This window comes from Equus przewalskii, chromosome 20 (assembly GCF_037783145.1).
Source record: "Equus przewalskii isolate Varuska chromosome 20, EquPr2, whole genome shotgun sequence".
NCBI classification, from domain to species: Eukaryota; Metazoa; Chordata; class Mammalia; order Perissodactyla; family Equidae; genus Equus; species Equus przewalskii.
The window spans coordinates 3,146,335-3,162,019 of record NC_091850.1 but is presented as its reverse complement, the minus strand read 5'-3'; the positions used below and the strand labels follow the sequence as shown (position 1 = coordinate 3,162,019).

The 15,685-nt window shown below is 55.6% G+C and overlaps 1 protein-coding gene across 1 annotated transcript in view; it reads left to right on the top strand.

The window, feature by feature from the left end:
- Window positions 1-357: 357 nt before the first annotated feature.
- ELL (elongation factor for RNA polymerase II) overlaps window positions 358-15,685 on the top strand; it is a 72,203-nt gene continuing 56,875 nt past the window's right edge. The window contains exon 1 of the mRNA XM_070586618.1: window positions 358-558. Coding sequence (XP_070442719.1) covers window positions 424-558 — 135 coding nt within the window. The 5' untranslated portion in view covers window positions 358-423. The remainder of the gene's footprint in view (window positions 559-15,685) is intronic.

Below are 15,685 nucleotides of genomic sequence, written 5' to 3'. Positions count from 1 at the left end.
CTCTCAACAGATGCCAAAGACGGAAGACTTGGAGAGACCTCATAAATAATGCATCACGTCAGCGGCCGGTGGGGGCGGGGCTCCGAGGCGCCTGCCTGAGTCAGGGTCCTGAATAATACATATTGAGGCGGGGCCCGGAGCGGGGCGCGTGTCGGGGCGGAGTTCGGGCACGGAAGTGCCCACCTCTAGGGCCTTGAGAGGCGGGGCCATCCACGCTTTATGGAGAATATGCAGGCCTTCTCATGAGTAATGCAGCACGTCGGCGGGCCTGGCGGCAGCGACTGAAGGCTAGGCGGGTCCGGAGAGGGCGTGGCCAGCTGCGCTCATGAATAATGCAACGCGTCAGCGGGCGGCGGGGCGGGGCGGGGCCGGCGCGCCGGCGCCGGAGCCGGGAAGCGGGTGCTGGGGAGCGATGGTCGCAAGATGGCGGCGCTGAAGGAGGGTCGGAGCTACGGGCTGTCGTGCGGGCGAGTGAGCGACGGCAGCAAGGTGTCCGTGTTCCACGTGAAGCTCACCGACAGTGCTCTGAGGGCCTTCGAGAGCTACCGCGCCAGCCAGGTGAGCGGCGCGGGCCCGGTGCGGCCGTCGGGGACGTCGGGGCGCAGGCCGGCCTCGCGCGCCCCTCGCCGCGGCGTCCTGGCCTGAGGGCTCGGGGTCTGGCGTCCACGGTGCTGCTCGCCGGTCCCTGGGCCGGCGCGTCGTCGCGGGTGGGCACCTGTCTGGCTCGAGGCGCTCGGAACCCCGTTCCTTCTCGGTGCGGAGAGGCGACACTGGCGGGCGGCCCGGGGCGGCCGCGGGGCCCGAACTCGCGCGCCTGGTCCGGTGGGCGCCTGGGTCGTCACCTGGAGGCGTCCGGGGCCTTTCCCGGCTCACCCGCCACCGGGGCAGGAACTGATACGTGCACCTGGCCGGGGGCGGGGGGTGGCAGCGCTATCCGGGCACCAGAGGTGTGGGGCTTGGGGCTTCTCCGTCTGAGTCCCTGGCAAAGTGGCCAGTGAGGTGACTGTTCCTCCGGGGAGCAGCTTTTGCGTCTAGGTTCCTGGCAGGGTGGGTCAGTGGGGCACCGCTGTCGGGGCACCTGTGGGGTCCTGTTCTGTTTGTGTGGGAAGGCTGTGTCTGCACTTGAGGGCCGTCTTTGACGCTCCCCAGTGAGGCCCCGTGAGTTGAGCGCAGTTTCAGATCTTGGGAAGGGGTGTTTGGGGCGGAAACTGACAGCTTTTCCCACTGGACACCTTTGGAGAGTGGGAGTGTTTTTAGGGGAAGAAGCTCTGCATGTGGAGGTGGCTGGCATGCTGCCTTTCTCAGGCTGGGAGCTGGTGGTGGGTACCTGGGAGGGAGCTCTGGCCACCATACCTGGCCACTGACTCTCAGACTTCTCCGGGGCCGGTTTGGGCCCATCTGGGGGAAATTGAGGTGTTTCAGTTCTGACACCTGGTCTGGGGTGCGGGGGAAGGCTGCTGTGCATTTTCTTTCAGGCCTGGCTTTGGGGCACATCTGGGGCCGTGGTCAGAAACCTACTCCTTCCCATTTCAGTTTGTATCATGGCATCCTCTGTGTTGGGACAGAAGTTGCAGGTGCCCACTGGTCAGGTCTTGAGAGGAGGTGGCTTGGGGGCCCTTTTTCTCCTTGCCTGGAAAGTGGGGGCTTTATAATCAGAAAGTGGGGAGGGGTCTGGTGTCAGGCTTGGGGAGGCCCGGCTCCCTGCATGTGTGTGTGTGTGCGCGCATGTTTGTGTATATTGGGGGTGGGGGGGCGCTGTGGGCGGGTGAGGAGAGAGACTAACTAGGAAGGAATGTGGCTTTCTTCCTGCCCTGGACTTGTTCAGCACCATTAGCTAAGCCGGGAATTTCTTCCCCTGTTTTGTTCCCACTACTTTCCCGGTGCCCACCCTTTCCGTGCTTCTCCCCACTTTTTGGGGCAATTTCCTTCCTGTTCTGGTGTCTCAGTTTCCCCTTCATAGAACAGGGACTTCATCTTTTTTGGAAGATGGAGGTCTCACCTTCTCGAAAGGATTCCCCTAGGTGCGGCTAAGGCACCCCTGCAGGTGAAGAGGTGGAGGAGGTAGAGCCAGGAGGTGGAGCCTCCCTTCCTTGTGGAATTCCAGCCCTGAGCAATCCTGACTTGTCCTGCAGGAAGGTAGGCTTTCCTAGAGACAGCTGAGGGAGTGCTCATGAGTCATGTAAATAAGGTGAGCTTGGTACCTGGTCACTGGGCGTTAGGAGCCCCATCTTCCCTGCCATGCTGCCCTCGCTTGATCCAGTCGTCCAGAAGGCCTGCCTGTGTGTCCACCTCATGCTGTCACACTGCTATTTTTAATTTAGGGTGTTGGTTACATCCCCTAACTAAGCTGGATTTTCCTCATGTAAGGGTGAAGGTATAATGCAGACCCAAGCTCATCCCCTGCGGAGCCCAGCTGTGTGCGTCAGTGGTGTTCAGCCAGGAGGGGCTCCCTTGAAGAACTACTCCAAGCCGTTCTAGGCCACTTGGCTGGCTGGGCTAAATTTTCGGGGTAACCCAAACTTGCATTTTTCTCAGAAACTGACTGGTAATTTAAGTTACTTGGCAGTTTTCATATTTAGTCTTCCCTGTTGGGCAGTGTAGTGGACTGAGCTAAGATCAGGGCAGCTTGGGTACTCTGGGTGCTTTTGGGTGGTGGGCATGGGAAAAGTGACTTGAAGAACTCCTTTGTGTGAGCAGAGAAGTGTATTGGTTAAGAAAACTCATACGTACAGCTCTGTCAGTAACGCTGAGAGTTTTCTATTCTTTAGCACTGTGGTTATGGTTTGCCAATGGCAGCTTGTGGAGGGGGTTTTTATTTTTACTTTTTAATTGCTAAAGGGCTTTTACAAATTCAGATGTGGCAGGGGACTGGAGAGGAACTTCCTGTGAAACTTTCTCTGCAGCTTCAGAGAGCGTGTAATATTAGCTGTCGGAGAGCTCCCAGTAGAAGTCCCCCAAGGTTTCTCCCTCCAGAGGGGTCTGAAGTCTGAGCTGCCTTTGTGCAGACCTGGTGGCCAGCCTAGAATGTAGTGGAAAGTAAGGACATAGTAGTATGTGCAGCTGCCACTGTCCAGACTCGAACTTCATGCAGTTTCTCCTTGAATGTGAAAACTCAAGTGAGTCCTGAGGCAGCTGCACCCATGGGTCTCCCTGTGATGGGCTACTTCTGGGAGAGATGAGAGAGGAAGTGTAGACATAGCCTATCCTTCCAAGATCGCGTCACGCACCAGCTCGGAGAAGTGGCCCTCACCACTCTGAGGAAGTGACCTTCCCTGGGGCACCTGCCTCAGCTACCTGGGTGTTTCATCGTTGGGTTTGGTGGGCAGTGTTGCTGGGTGACCTTTTCTTCTCTTGAATTATAAGTTCCTCCGTGGAGAGGAACATGTTATTGTTCAGGAAAAGTTGAGGGCCCCGGGAGGAGGCCCAAAAAGCCTGAGGATTGGAGCCTGTCTAGGTTTGAATCTGGCTCTGCCTGTGCGGGACCTTGGGCCGGTGCCTGACCCTACCCAGTCCAGATCCTTCTTCTCACAGCTACCAGGATCCCAGTACCTGATGCTCTCTGAATTCCGGATTTTGCTCCTGTCAGAATTTGAGGGTCCCAGTGCCAGACCTTCTCTGAATTCTGGATCCTTCTGTCAGGATTTGAGGGTCCTAGTGCTCAGCCCTCTCTGAGCCCTGAATCCTTCTACTCTCAGGGCCCTGGGGGTCCTTTTGGCACATGTGCAGCCCTCAGCTCATCCCTGACTCTTCCCATGCTCTCAGCACTTGGTGCCTGGACCCAGAGCTGGTCCCCTCCTGGAGACTGGAGTAGAACTTGCGGAGACAGGGAGCCGGGGCTCCTGCATCTGCCCAAACTGATTGAGCGCCTGGTCTGTGCAGGGCCCTTGTTCATGTACTGGACATTCACAGGTGACCAACATAGGCCTTTAGTGTCACAAGTTGACGTTCTAGAGGTAGGAAACAGATAATGAACACGACGGCACAGAAATCAGCACAAAGGACTTGTCAGTGGTCAGTATCAGGAAGGAGATAAAATGGGACTGTGTGAAAGGGCGCTTCTAGGAAGTGCCAGAGCCCATATCTGCCAGGTGAAGGGTCCCAGACGACAGGAAGGGGAAGGGTTCCAGGCAGGGCGCATGCACAGGCCTTGAGACACAGGGGCCCGGGAGGGTGTTTGGGCAGAGGTGAGGCTGGGTCCAGGTGTGGAGGCCGCTGCAGGGCTCTGTCGGGGAGGGATGTGTGGGGAGAGGAGGCCTGCAGCGAATACTCCATGACTGCTCTGGAGCTGCACTAGGGGCTGCTTGCCTGCTGCTAAGGGGGCGGCTGCGTGGATGTCAGTCCGGCACCAGTGGCAGGAGGAGCCTTAATTTAGCCTTTCTTCTCTTCCCACTGCAAAGCCCTGGGAGGTGGGCTTGTCTCCCCTTCCTGGGGGGGGCACCTCACTTGGCCTTAGCCAGTAATAGCCAACTGCCCCTCCTGGCTGTGGACCAGGCCCTCTGTAAGCCCTTTGTGTGGGCATGTGTCGACACCCTTGGCAGGAAGGCTAGCTTATTGTTTCTACTGTGCATTGAGGGCAGTTGAGGCTCTGCGGGCAGTGTCTGAGGTCTGCCTGAGGTCACTTAGTTATCCTCACAGGCCCAGGCTGCCTCTCGATTTGGGAGGGAGCGTGAGCCACCAGACACAGCTATGAAAGGGAGTCCCACCATGGTCTCCATTCCTAGTTCAATGCCAGTGTTGCACGCTCCAGCCAGTGTCAGTGACGTGAATAGCTGAATTCCTGAACTTGCTGGCTGTGACTGTACTGTGCCCCCTCCTCTGAGAAAGCCTAAAGATGATGATAATTAACACTTGTGGATCATGCCCCACCTGCCAGCACTGGCCTGAAGTGTGCATGTTACTTCATCTCATCTCCCGCTTGTCAGCCCTGTGGCGGGAAGTGGTTCCCATTTCTCAGGTGAGGAAATGGGTGGAGACTGTGGGAGGCTGAGTCACCAGAAGGACTCTCCCAGCTGGGACAGGGCATTGCACTCTAGTGCTGTTGTATGGTCCTGTGCTTGGCTGCCCGTGAAGGGCTGTGGCTGGGCTAGATGGGCCGGGTGGAGTGGGCTGCCGGGTGGTGTCAGGAGCATTGTCTCCTGCTCGCTGGGCATAGGGGTTCAGTTTGCTTGTGTGTTTCACGGTGGGCTCTTGGTGGTTCTGGGTGGGATGAGTCCCTCCCAGAAGGTATATGTCTCATAGGTGCTTTGAAAGGGTGAGCACCCTGGGGTGTAGGGTGAGCACTGGCGGTGTCTGTAGGAGGTCCGACAGGCTGTGTGTGAGGGGCTGAGCTCTACCTCAGCCACAGTGACCCTTGACTAGGCTTCCGGCTTCGTGTTGTTGGACGCGGTGATTGTGTATAAACAGCAGGCTGCTCTCGGAAATGCACCCTCTGTTGACTCATCAGCAAGGCCAGAGTTCATTACCCTTGAAGCAGTTTTGACATCATACCCGAATTGTGACATCTCTGGGGAGTCCTTGAAAAACAAGATTGCTTTTCCTGTTCCGCATGGCTCTGGGCCTGGAGCAGGCCCTGGTTTTGAGAAATCTGCTTCTCTCATGGCAGCAGCCCTGCTTGGTGTGGCCTGGCAGTCTGTACTGTGCCTTTGGAGTTTGGCCTCACTGGGTCCTTCGTTTTTAGGGCCCTGCTACCCTACTCTCTGCCTTTATGGTTTCTCCATAGTCTGTTACTTGCACGGCCTGCAGTTGTCTGAGATCTCATCTCCAGCCATATGTGGCTGCTCCACAGTTATCCAGAGCCCAAAGGGGCGCTTTTGAGAACAATCCCCCCAAACAACCTCTGGCCTGTAGGTGCAGTGAGTGACACAGACAGCCACATCATGTGGTTGTTTTGTTGCTTTATTTTTCATTGAAAAAGTTGGTGTCCAAATTAACCACCCAGAGGGGAGACCTGTCTGCACACCAAGTGGCTACACTGGAGTCTGATACTAATGATATCCTCTGGGCCCTGTTCCTCCCTGGCCACATTGAGACGCGGCCCCTGGCTGAGTCACTGGGTCAGCCGTCATGTTTGCAACTTGCCACAGCCCCACAGAGGGGAGGGGGCCTCTCATGTTTGTGAAGTTCGAGGGGTCACTGAACTCCTGTTTAAAAGGGACATGTGTGAAGTTTATTTCTTTTTACCATAAAAGCAGTATAGCTCAGGGTAGAAAACTTGCAAAATACCTAAAAGTAGCAACTCCCTGTTCCCACTGGCCTGGGTTGTCGCTGTTGTTGGCACATCTGTGCCTTCCTCTGTCTTGTGTCCAGGCACTGCATCATCACAGTGGTGTCCTCATATAATCTTAAGTCTCACTTCTTCCCTGACCCTGTATTAGCTCTGTTTTTGTTTTTGTTTTAAAGATTTTATTTTTTTCCTTTTTCTCCCCAAAGCCCCCCCGGTACATAGTTGTATATTCTTCATTATGTGTCCTTCTAGTTGTGGCATGTGGGATGCTGCCTCAGCATGGCTTGACGAGCAGTGCCATGTCTGCACCCAGGATTCGAACCAACGAAACACTGGGCCGCCTGCAGCGGAGCGCACGAACTTAACCACTCGGCCATGGGGCCAGCCCTGTTTTTGTTTTTTTTTTTCTTTTGAGGAAGATTAGCCCTGAGCTAACATCTGCCGCCAGTCCTCTTCTTTTTGCTAAGGAAAACTGGTCCTGAGCTAACATCCATGCCCATCTTCCTCTACTTTATATGTGGAATGCCTGCTGCAGCATGGCCTGACAACCGGTGCATGGGTCTGTGCCCAGGATCCAAACCAGTGAACTCCGGGCCGCAGAAGTGGAATGTGTGAACTTAACCTCTGTGCCACTGGGACCAGCCCCTGGCTCTGTTTTTATTGTAATCATAAGCTTTACTTTTTAGTGATTGCGTCTTCTGTGCAGTGTGGACCCTAACAGGTCTGTTTCCTCTAGCACACACTATTCCAGGCGCTGCACTGATCCTGGGGATTCCCTCGTGTGTGATCTGCTGTCTTGTGCTGAGGGCTGCGCAGAGGCATTGAAGCAGTGGGGGGCGCCCCTAGCATACCTGTGTGTCTTTGAGTGGAGCAGCAGCGTGCAAGTGCTGAGTGGTACAACTACTATATGTTGAAATTGAGGCCCGGGAGGGATGTGGTGTAGCCTGTGGGGGTGGATGGTCAAGGGCCAGAGACGGGGAGGCCGGGATGGAGGCTCTGAGGGCCTGAGCTGGGGTGGCACTAGGGGTAGGCGAGGGGACAGATGTGGGAAGTATTTGGGCTGCCACTTGTGCCTGGTTAGGGGAGGTGGACATTTCCAGCCTTTCCTGATCCTGGCCACGTGGTGGAAACATCTTCGCCCACTTACTTTACTGCTGTGTCTGAACTGAGTTTGTGAGAGCCAGGTTATGCAGGCTTTGAAGAAACGCTGACAGTCACCTCTGATCTGGAGGAAAGGTGACAGCGGCCAATTAGAGAGCCACCTTCTGTCTGTGGTCAGTGTGCATCATCATCATCATCATCACTGAGGTTGAGACAGAAGACGTGCGTGCGCTGCACCAGCAATGCTGGCTGCAGAGCCCATGTCCTTCTGGATTGCCTGCTTTGTCCTGGGGCGTGGATGTCCTGAGCTTCCTTCAAGTGTCCTGAGAGTGCACTTTGAAGGTGGTTTTGAATGGATGTGGTGACTCTGGAAGCCAGCAACCTTTCTCTTTCTGCTTCTTGAATTGTGGTCTTTGCTCAGGGGCAGTTGGATGCCAAGTTAGCCTTATTGCGATGGTGTTGGCCAGTTTCTGGACAGTGGGTGCTCTGGACAGAGGGGCTGAACCCTGAGTCGGTGCCTGGGGGACAGCATCAACCCAAGTCAGCCTCGTGGGCAGACAGGCGATGCTGCCTAAGCACAGAGAACCTCGGGTCAAGGGCCCTGTGCCTGCTCATCCCTTCAGCATTCCTAGATGTGCTCTGAAACAGGCGGCCCGGGAGTAGGTCAGTCTCCCTGGGACTGGGCTGCCTTTGAGAAATGAATGAGCCACCCGTAATCAAGGGCCATGGTTAATCCTCCTGCTGCTTTGCTGTTGGTGTTCTCCTCGACATTCTTAAGATGGGGGAGCTGAGGCTTGGTGCAGGGACAGCTTCCCCAAATGTCTACCGTCCCAGCTACCTCAGTACCTACCCCAGGCCTGGTGGAGGGCATCAGCCCCTTGCTGTTCACCTTGCTGCCCCTGTGTCCATCTTAGACACTCAGGGAGGGTATCCTAACAAGGAGACGCCTCCCTCAAAGGATGCCACATGTTAGGGTCAGGTAGACTGGCTCTGGCCAGCTCCCACTGACAGCCTTGGGGCCTGGGCCGCTGACTCTCCCCAAGCCTCAGTTTCCCAGTTGATGCAGCCTGTGATAGCAGGGGTCTCCCAGGGTGCGCGGAGGTCACACTGGAGAGACATGTGGATGCTGGCTGCTCCTGCCCCTGTGTGTGTGTTGGCATCCTGCAAATGACCTGAAAAAGTGAAGCCCTTAAGAGTTTAAAATATCTACTGCTTTGCCTCTACTGTCAAGCATTTATTTATTTATTTTATTATTATTTTTTTTTGAGGAGGAGGATTAGTCCTGAGCTAACTGCTGCCAATCCTCCTCTTTTTGCTGAGGAAGACTGGCCCTGAGCTAACATCCATGCCCATCTTCCTCCACTTTATATGTGAGACGCCGACCACAGTATGGTGTGCCAAGTGGTGCCGTGTCTGCGACCGGGATCTGAACCAGTGAACCCCGGGCCACCGAGAAGCGGAGCGTGCAAATTTAACTGCTGTGCTACCGGGCCAGCCCCGCATTTTTATTTTTAAAATAAAAAGATAGCTTTTCCCAGCTTCTTTAGCAACTTTTTTGCTGGGAAGGCCCCAAGAGTGTGTTGTGGAAGATGGGCCCTCCTGTGCATTTGCATTCTCCACCCTTTGAGTCTCAGTTGGCCATGATGATGGAGTGGGCAGTGAGCAGGGGCCAGGGGCCAGACGCCAGACAGAGCTGAAGAGGGACAGAAAGTACTGGCTGGAGGGACATTCAGCTGGGCCTGGGGTGACTGTTCTGAGCCCACCAAGCTGGTAGCTACTGCCAGCAGAACATGAGGGTCAGGTGTGGTGGCCCCATCTTTGCCTTCAGGTTGTGCTCAAGCTTGTGGGTGTTGAGGAGTCACATGAGGGCAGCCTCAAGGGGCCGAACCCCCTCTCCACTTGAGAGTACCGTTCCCCAGGGATGTGAGGTGGGGCTTCTGTCCCCTCCGTCGTCCAGCCTGGGCAAGTGGAACCCTGACAAAGGTGTGTAAGGACCAAGTAACTAGGGACCACCTCCACCCACCCCTGCCCTTTCTTGCACCCCTCAGCTGCTTTCTAGGCAGGAGCAGCAGGACTTGGGGACAAGGGGCCTGAGGAGTTCCTGGCTCACCTCTGCTCCTACCTGGACACGTGCATGTGGCTTCGATGTCCTGTTTATCAGACTGACTTGGCATTTGTGGGTGGGCTGAGGTGGGCCAGGTGCCGTTCTGGGCATAGGGGCTTTGTGAGGCTGGCCAGGCCTCACCCCTTGGCCCCCACATCCCTGTTGGGGAGGCTGACCGAGGGCATGGTGGTGATGATCATGAGCAGTGACCACTGGGAGGGAGAGAGGCAGCAGGCGATGGGCGGGAGGTACCCTCGGGAAGTGGGACAGGCAGAACCATCTGGGAAGAGGTTGAGGTTGCTGACATCTGAGTGAGATCTGAGAAAGTGGCCTCGGGAGGAAGGCTGGGGTGATGCGGCAGCCAGAGAGCGTGGGGGTAAGGGGTGCCCAGGCAGGAAGTTGGGGTTAATGTCATCATCCACGGAAGCCCCGACTAAGCCCCTGTGGTTGTGCTGGCCTGCGTGAGTGTAGACGGCTCCAACCCCTTCCTGGGCTCACTGTGGGCGGCTCGCCCCCACACGGATTTCTCTCCATGTGTGGACGAATGCTTTTCCTCGGGGGCTCGTCCTGTGACAGGTAGCACTGGGGCTGGGGCTGGGGTCAGAGAGGCCTTGGGAGCTGAGACCGGTCAGCTGGAGTCTTTACCTGGGATCTCTTGGAGCCTTTTTTCTTTTTTTTTAAATTTTTATTTGTCGTAAAGTACATATAGCATAAAATTTACCATCCTAACCGTTTGTGAGTGTACAGTTCAGGGGCAGTAAGAATGTTCACCTTGGTGAGCAGCCATCACCACCATCTGTCTCCAGAACTTTTTCATTGTCCCAAAATGAAACTGTCCCCATTAAACACTAACTCCCCCCCCCCCCCCCGGCGCCCTCCGTCCAATGTTCTGTCTCTGTGACTGTGACTCCTCTAGGGGCCTCACATAACTGGAATCATACAGTATTCGTCCTTTTGTGACTGGATTATTTCACTGAGCATAATAATCTCAAGGTTCATCCATATTGTCACATGTCAGAGTTTTCCTGCTTTTTAAGGCTGAATAATATTCCATCATATGCAGTATTTTGTTTATCCATTCATCTGTTGATGGACACTTGGGTTGTTTCCACCTCTTGGTTGCTGTGAATAATGCTATAAACATGGGTGTAGAAATACCTTTTTGAGTCCCTGCTTTCAGTTCTTGTGGATATACACCCAGAAGTAGAGTGGCTGGATCATACAGTCATTCTATGTTTAACTTTTTGAGGAACTACCGGACTGTTTTCCACAGTGGCCGCATCATTTTACAACCCCAACAGCAGTGCACAAGGGTTCCAATTTCTCCACAGCCTCACCAATACTTGTTATTATCTGCTTTTTTGTTGGTAGCCATCCTGATGAGTGGGAGGTGGTCTTGGAGCCTTTAAAATAGATTAAGGTACATGTGACTCTCTGATGAGAGTTAGGGTCTGCTTGGCCTCAGGAGACAGGGAATCTGACCCTGGCAGAATGGGGGCATGTTGGGCACCCTTGAGGTGGGCTTGGGCTTGCTTCAGGTCTGCCTGAGAAAAGATCTTGAACAGGGTCACCTGGGCACATGCAAATGAGAGGAAGGGCAGGGAGAGCTGATGTGGCCCTGCTCTGGATAAGAACCCGAGACCCAGTAGAGATGACAGTGATGGTGCAGGAGCCCTGCCCAGTCAGGACTTGGGTCTCTAAGCTGGGAGAGTTAGTAAGTACTGTGCATGTGTGGTCTAGAGAACATATGGGGAGGGGCAGGCAGTGGGGGCTGAGGGCAGGGGAAGTGGGGGTGACATGAGCTCTGCCATGGCCCTCACCACCTCTTGGCCCTCCCAGTGGCAGGACTTCTGTGCCTTCCACTCCCTCTAAAACCAGAGCCCTGAGGGTGACAGGCAAGTCTGGGCTCCAGCCAGCCTGCTGGCACCTGAGGCTGCTGGGCCCTTCCCTGGCCACGAGTTCTGATGGGATGGAATCCACTTTTGGGAGTTTAGCTTTTTATGACCCATATTGAACCACAAGGTGACTTTTGTGGAAAATGGGCTTTCTTCTATGTGTGAAGCGCCCTGGAGGCCCCATGGTTGGGCGCTGCCCTTTAGGGGTCGCTGGGTTGGCAGGGCTGCACTGTTGTCCTCTCCCCTCCCTTGGCCTGGCCATGGGGCCTCTGCGAAGGTGCATGGAGGGAGGAGCAGCGTTTCCTCCAGACCGGGTGGGTGGATGCTGCCCACTTGCCTGGGGCTGCCCCTTGCCCCATCCTGCTGCCGCCTCCCCACCTCCTGCCCTTTCTGGCTGGGGTGGTGCTGCCAGGACCCAGGAGTTCGGGCTGGCCTCACCTCCTGCCACTGGCCAGAGGAGGGTAGGTGGGTCGGGAGATTCCTTTTTCCTTTTCCTCTTTTTTTAGACAGTGACTTTTTGGGGGAATTCAGCTTCCAATTGTGGAACTGGTGGTTCTCTCCACATCTGGAGGGAGTGATTTAAGAGTCCCAGTGCAACACTTACAACAAGGAGAATGCCCACTGAATTGAATCAGGATAGCCGGGCTCACAGGGGCTGAGAGCAGAGGCAAGCCCATAGATGGTGGGAGCCTCTCGCCTGTGGCCTCCCGGCCATGTTTGTGAGTTCCTGACAGGCATCCTGTGCCACATCCCCTCCCTGCTGCTCTGTTGCTCCATGGGATTAGTGGTAGAGCTCACAGGTCCTTGTTTTTAGCCCCCAAGGAAACTGAGTTCTGTCCGCTGTGCCCAATGTCACTGCCATCGCTGCCAGCCCCCAAACCAAGGCCTCCAACATGTTTGCTGCCGTGTTAGGTGACAGAATTGGATAAGGATGCCGACAGAGTGAATTGTTACAGCACATTTGTTTTTCAGTGTCAACCTTAGAGTCTGAAACAACTGGCTAAACCACAGCCTGAGGGGCAAATGTGGCCCGTCACCTGTGTTTGTAAATAAAGTTTTATTGGAACACAGTGACATCATCTATGGCTGCTTTTGAGATATATTAGCAACCAGGTCTTTGTAACAGAGACTGTCTTGTCCTGAAAGCCTGGGATATTGACTCTCTGGCCCTTTCCAGAAAAAGCTTGCAGGCTGCTGGAGGTCTGGAGTGTTGGGGTGGGTGTGTGACAAGAGGAGTCCGTGTGTTAGGGGAACATACTGTCCTGGGGTGCAGCTCAGGCCTCAGATCACTGGCCCCCGTGCTGTGGTATACAGCTCTGCAAGCCCTGGCAGATGGCTTGCTGTTGCATCTCAGGGCTGGACCAAGACCTTTCATTTCACTGATAGGATGCCCAGGGGACGGTGGCTGACCCACATTGACATGACATGGTCAGCGTAGATATAATCGAGCCTCAAACCTGAGGGTGCCCACTCTGGGGTTGACTGCCCTCCTGATTTCATGTAGGCTCAAAATGCTTCCCACCCCACCTGCAAAGTCCCTGAGTTTCCCAGGAGCTTTTCTTAGGCAGTGTCAAGCCTGGCATAGCTTACAGTGGGCCTGTCCTTTTTGTTTGTGACCTGCTGGTGAACTCTGGAAAGAAGGTGGCGTGAGGCCTGAGCAGGAAGGGCCAGGGTGCATGTACCTGGCGGAGCTGGCAGTGCAGATGTCTGCCTCTCATTTGAGTTGGGCTCTGGCCGAAGGCCCTTGGCCTCAGCTTTGTGGGCATGCAGCGGGCCGATGTCGTCTTCCTGGGGGGGGATCGTGCCCAGTAGGGAGTCAGCCGTTCGCACGTGTCTCTGGAACATGCACTTCGTGGTAGGAGGAGCAATCAGATGACGGTGGCTTTAGATGGGTCTCTTGTGTGAAGACAGTGGGAAGCAGCCATCTCCTGCTACCCAGGAGTGAGCTCTCCTTGGGCTGGGGGGCCTCAATGAAACTTCTGGAGTTTTCTCAGCTTGGGATGAGTGCCGTATGTAGAAAGACTGACCAGTGCCGTCTGTCAATGATTCTGAGTAAGATACCAGCAGCCTGAACAACCCGGAGAGGGCTTCTCGGGCAGGCCTCTCTGCCCAGGGGCTGCGGTTTCCGAGATCTGTCAGCAGAAATGGCATGATTTTGCTGTGTTTATCTTTCAGTGTTGTTTCTCGCTTTTCAGAATTGGTTGGGACTGTTGAACTCTGCAGGCCGGGCATGGGGACTGTGCGGGGGGAGGTCCGAGGGCGGATCACATTGGAGGACGTCCCAGGGTGGGGAGACTGCGGGAGACGTCTGAGGCAGGGGCAGGTCACAGCTAGAAGAGCGCGTTCCTTCCTCCCCTGGTCACACTATTTTTGGTGTTGGATACTCACAGATGTTTGCTTGTTCCAGCAAATGCGCTCAGCTCACAGTGGATCTGGCAGCTGGGTTGAGGACAGCCAGTGCTGGTTGCTCGTGTCCAGCTTGTTTCCAGCCTGCTCTGTGGTTGGGATGAGGCTGATTTACATGGGCATAGGGTCCCACAGGTCCAGGGCCTATGTGTGAAGCCACACGACCCAGTGGTCTGTGCCAGTTCCTCCGACAGCAAGTGAAGCTCCGTTAAGAAGGATTCTGAGGTGGTGTCTGGCCTAGAGTGTAGGATTTACGATACTTGGCCCCTGGCCCTCCCTGCTCTAATCCTTGTCATGTAGCATCTCTATGGGGAGGGTCTACTTCTGTCTCCAAGAAGATGAGGTTAACGGCCCCCCGGGGTGAGCCTGGGCTGTGAGAGTGGGGCCCGTGAGTGAGGTCTGCCAGCGCGTGGTGTGCAGGGCGAGGCTCACAGGCTGTCAGTGGAAGTTGACCTGATGCTGTGCTGCAGAGGCATGAGACTTTGGACCCCCTCCTTCCCAGGGGTGAGAGGCTGCTCACCAGGTCTGTGCCCCAGAGCCATGACTCTGATTGCACTTTGTCCTGGGATCTTCACACAGCTCCTGCTGCCTGCTTCTCCTCTTCCTGGTCTTGGTCTCTGATGTGTGAATTCACTGAGGCCCGGACACTTCTGGGTGACAGGAATGGCCAAGGTGTGTGATCCACTGGGCACAGCTCACTCTTGGTGAGTGGCTGATCTGAGTGGACATGGCTCTCAACCTCCGTGCCCTCTTCTTGGTGCTGTTCCTCAGGCTCAGTCCTCCAAGAGGAAGTGTGCCACATGCTGCAGGTGTGCGCCTCCCTCTGTTGTTGCACGGCCGAGGGGGCAGGTGAGCTCAGGGTTGTTGCAGGCAGGTCACTGGAAGGACACAGGGCCCAGGCCTGGGGCAGTGCAGCAAGACAGCTCGAGTTGGCCCAGTTGGCTGTACAGTGGCACCACTCTCTGGGCCTCAGTTTCCTCCTCTGCAGGGTAGGCGCCATTGTTATGTTGTTGGGTCTCTGCCTGCCTCGAGAGTCCAGGAGACTGTCCAGGAGGGTAGTGAAGGCCTGCGGCATCTCTGAAGGGCAGGACTTTGCTCCTGGTCAGAGCCATGGGCCAAAAGTCTCCTGGGTGCAGGCATCAGACTCTAGGTCAGCTTCCTCCTTGGGCGCTCAAGGCCGCAGGGTCTGTGTGGGCCCCTAGGGCCTGCCAACTGGACAAGTTGGTGGCAGGATGTGGTGGTAGCTGTGGAGGGCTTTGCAGAGCGGGCGGGTTCTAGTGTTAAGTAGCATTTCTCCTGACAGCCTGCAGGGCATGTTAGAGGTGGGGAGCGGGCAGACGCCTCAGGCCTTGGCCAGGATACTGTCTGGAGAGCTCCCTTTGTCTAAAGTGGGGCCTCCTGATTTTCGATGTTTCGTGTTAATCCATTGGTTAGCCCTGTGGGTGGTCCTGGGCTCGCCTCAGGCCTGACAGGTGGGGAGGAGACACAGAGGCTGAGCTCCACAAGCTGGCCAGGGCTGGATGGACAGGCGTTGCTGCTCTGAACACTGAGTCCCCAGCCTGAGGGTTCTGTGGCAGCTCCCCTTCCACCCCAGTCATGGATGAATGGGACAGAAGTCAGATGTGCACAGCAGTTTCACATAGGAGTCCAGGAGGAATCCTAAAGTCTGTGGAAAATTTAGGGGAAATTTAGAAAAGCGAGCCCATGTCATTGTTTTCACTCAAGATGTGGGTCGAGATTTCTGTAACCCGGAGAGTCACAAGATTGCATTTAAAACACAGAACAGGGGCCGGCCCCATGGCCGAGTGGTTGGGTTTGCTCTCCGCTTCGGCGGCGCAGGGTTTGGCCGGTTTGGATCCTGGGCGCGGACATGACACTGCTCATCAAGCCACGCTGAGGTGGCATCCCACATGCCACAACTAGAAGGACCCACAACTAAAAATATACAACTGTGTA